This window comes from Aquila chrysaetos, chromosome 13 (genome assembly GCF_900496995.4).
Source record: "Aquila chrysaetos chrysaetos chromosome 13, bAquChr1.4, whole genome shotgun sequence".
NCBI lineage: Eukaryota > Metazoa > Chordata > Aves > Accipitriformes > Accipitridae > Aquila > Aquila chrysaetos.
In genome coordinates, this window is record NC_044016.1 from 36,446,360 (window position 1) to 36,448,839 (window position 2,480).

At 59.3% G+C, this 2,480-nt stretch overlaps 1 protein-coding gene across 1 annotated transcript; it reads left to right on the plus strand.

The window, feature by feature from the left end:
• The first annotated feature begins 722 nt into the window (after positions 1-722).
• On the plus strand, positions 723-1,938 carry LOC115349764 (nucleoplasmin-like). Its single transcript, XM_030034413.2, has 5 exons — positions 723-801; positions 1,024-1,106; positions 1,200-1,319; positions 1,419-1,512; positions 1,853-1,938. The coding sequence occupies exons 1-5, from the start codon at positions 738-740 to the stop codon at positions 1,936-1,938; spliced, it is 447 nt and encodes a 148-aa protein (XP_029890273.1). The 5' UTR covers positions 723-737.
• Positions 1,939-2,480: the final 542 nt, after the last annotated feature.

Below are 2,480 nucleotides of genomic sequence, written 5' to 3' on the forward strand. Positions count from 1 at the left end.
CCAAACCGCACCTCCCTCGGTGTCCCCCTTTTCTTTATTAGCACCCAGTGCCAGGTGCTGGTGCTTGTTGCTCTCTCGGTGCTGCTCTCCTTTGCTGGGTACGGGCTGCTGGGCAGTGTGTGGGGAGGGATGTGTCCTGCGGTCCCCCGGGGCTGCTGCTGCGTGTGGGGCAGGGGGCAGCTCCCTCTGACACCCCATTCCCTGTGCTGGGTTGTGCTGCTGGATTAAACGCTGATGCTGACCAAGTCCTTGGTGCTAGCGTGGCGTTTGGAGGCCTCCAAGTGTTCTTTTCATACTAAATGCTTCTCAGAGGCTTTAGCTGCTCTGGCTTGCCGAAACTGCTCTGTGTGAGAGGGTGCACCAACTGCCCTGAGCTGCTTATGGTGCTCCCTTGCTGCAGGGAGGCTGCTCGTCCTCTTAGAGCTGGTTTTGTCTGTAAAGGCATTTAACTGTCTTTTGCTTTCCCTAGGGATGCACAAGCAGCTAGGTGTTTTTATCCTTCACCTAGCAATGCTATCCTCGCCGAAGGGATGCTGGTCCAGCTGCTGTCCTGGTGTGAGCTAGTGGCATGCTGCTGTCCCGGCTCTGGGCTTTTGGGAGCAGAGAGTTTGCTCTCAGTGCTCCGAAGTCACATTTCTTCCATGTATTTCTACTCCAGAGCAGCCAAATGCTGTTTTCTCTGGTGTTTGTCTCACAGGAGCTGGTTCCTGCTGCCGCCGTTGGATCTGCCGTGGAGGATGAGCACCTCTTCTTCCTTCTCCAGGTCACTGTCGGAGGAGAGGCCCGTTGCTGCCCTGTGGGGTACGGAGCTGCACGCCCTGGGCTGCTTTGGTGGGACCTGCAGGCAGGAGCGGTTGGGGGGGTAACAGTGGTTGTGCCCTGCAGCACCTGGGGTGGGTGTGCATGAAGGGTGTTTCCCCCTTTCCCATGGAGTGTGCACCCGGGAAAGCCTCCCCTTTGCTTTCAAGGCTTGCACAGCTTGGGCAGCTCACGTGCGCACCAGACGATGCTGTGTTCCCGCAGGCTGCCAGCTGAACGCGGGCACCCGGACCTGTGTGGTGAAGGAGGACGATGACTTATTGGAGCATCTGGTCCTGCTGAAAACAGTGAGATCCGAGGCTTGCCGAAGAGCCCGTCAGAGCGAGCCTATGCCCCAGCAGCTGGGCTCCCTGCCACAGGGTCTCTGCTTGGCTCTGCAGATCTGCCTGGGGGCTGAGGCCAGGGATGAGCTGCACGTGGTGGCCGTTGATTCGAAAAACACCTACGGAGACCACAAGCCGGTGCCCATCGCGGCACTGCGGACCTCGGTGCTCCCCATGGTAAGGGCAGCTGAACGCGCAGCATGCAGCCCCCAGCTGTGGGGTGATAATTTCACCCTGGACTGGGGTCAGGGGTCTCTGACTTCCAACTCTTTGCAGATCAGCCTCAAAGGTCTGGAGCTGGTCCCTCCCGTCACCTTCATGCTCAAGTGTGGAGCTGGACCGGTCTACCTTAGCGGGCAGCACATCACCCGTGAGTGCTGCGGGGCCACGGCGAGTGTGTGGGCTAGGGGCTGCACTGGGGATGGCCCCCTGGGTCCCATGGTGGCTTTAGTGGCACCTGGTGCCCTCAACAGGGCTGCTTCACCCCGGGGATGGAGGGAGCACTGGTCTGTGAGGCAGACTAGTGCTTGTTTGCATTCGTGGGCTCAACATGATGTTTCGAGCCAGCTCTCTGCTCTGCCTTTGCTGCTGTGGGGTGGGATGGTGTCCGTGCTCCCAATCCCAGCATGGGGTGGGATTGCTGGCTGTGTTTGCAGCTGGGGGGTTTCGGCTACCCCCTCCTGCTGCAGCCCTGCATCCCCTCTCCCCAGTGGAAGATGATGCCAAGTACGAAGCCCACAAGGAAGAGTTCTCAAAGGAAGACACAGGTGATGAGGATGATGCTAGAGCATCATAGAATAGCTGCAGCTCAGAGAAGACTGCAGCTCTGGGAGTGGAGCTAGCGTGATGGTGATGGTGGGGATGCCCTGTGCCAGGATGATCCTTGAATGGGACAGATCTTTGGAGGGGGAACCAAGCTATCTGGGCTTTGGATGTCATCCCTTGTCTCCTCTCCCTGCCCCCTCCATTCCTACTATGCTCCTAGAAATGCTCTTTTTTTCCTTTTATTGCAATAACAATGGGAAAGTGCAAATACCCTGCAGTTAGTCTGGACTGTGCTCTGGTACTCCTGCGCCAGCCTGCTGTCGCCTGCTGTCCTGTCCCTGCCTGCCCGCTGCCTCCGGCGGTTCCCTGCCTCCTCTCGGGTGCAATCACCGCGATGTTGTGGGTCACACCACAAACCTGTGGGTCTGGGGGGCCGGGGGTCCCAGCAAGCAGCCCCTGGGGAGCTGCAGGCTGCTGCCTGCTGCTGCCTGCTCCCCTGCCTACTGCCAGGACAGGAGGCTCAGGGGATCTCCCAGCCTCAGTGTGTCTGGAGGAGGAAGGCTGCACCGTGCT

Coding starts and splice junctions, on each gene's coding strand:
- LOC115349764 (XM_030034413.2), top strand. CDS start 738: ATGAGCACCTCTTCTTCCTTCTCCAGGTCACTGTCGGAGGAGAGGCCC. Junction 802..1,023: donor GCCCGTTGCTGCCCTGTGGG/GTACGGAGCTGC, acceptor GTGTTCCCGCAG/GCTGCCAGCTGAACGCGGGC. Junction 1,513..1,852: donor TAGCGGGCAGCACATCACCC/GTGAGTGCTGCG, acceptor CCCTCTCCCCAG/TGGAAGATGATGCCAAGTAC.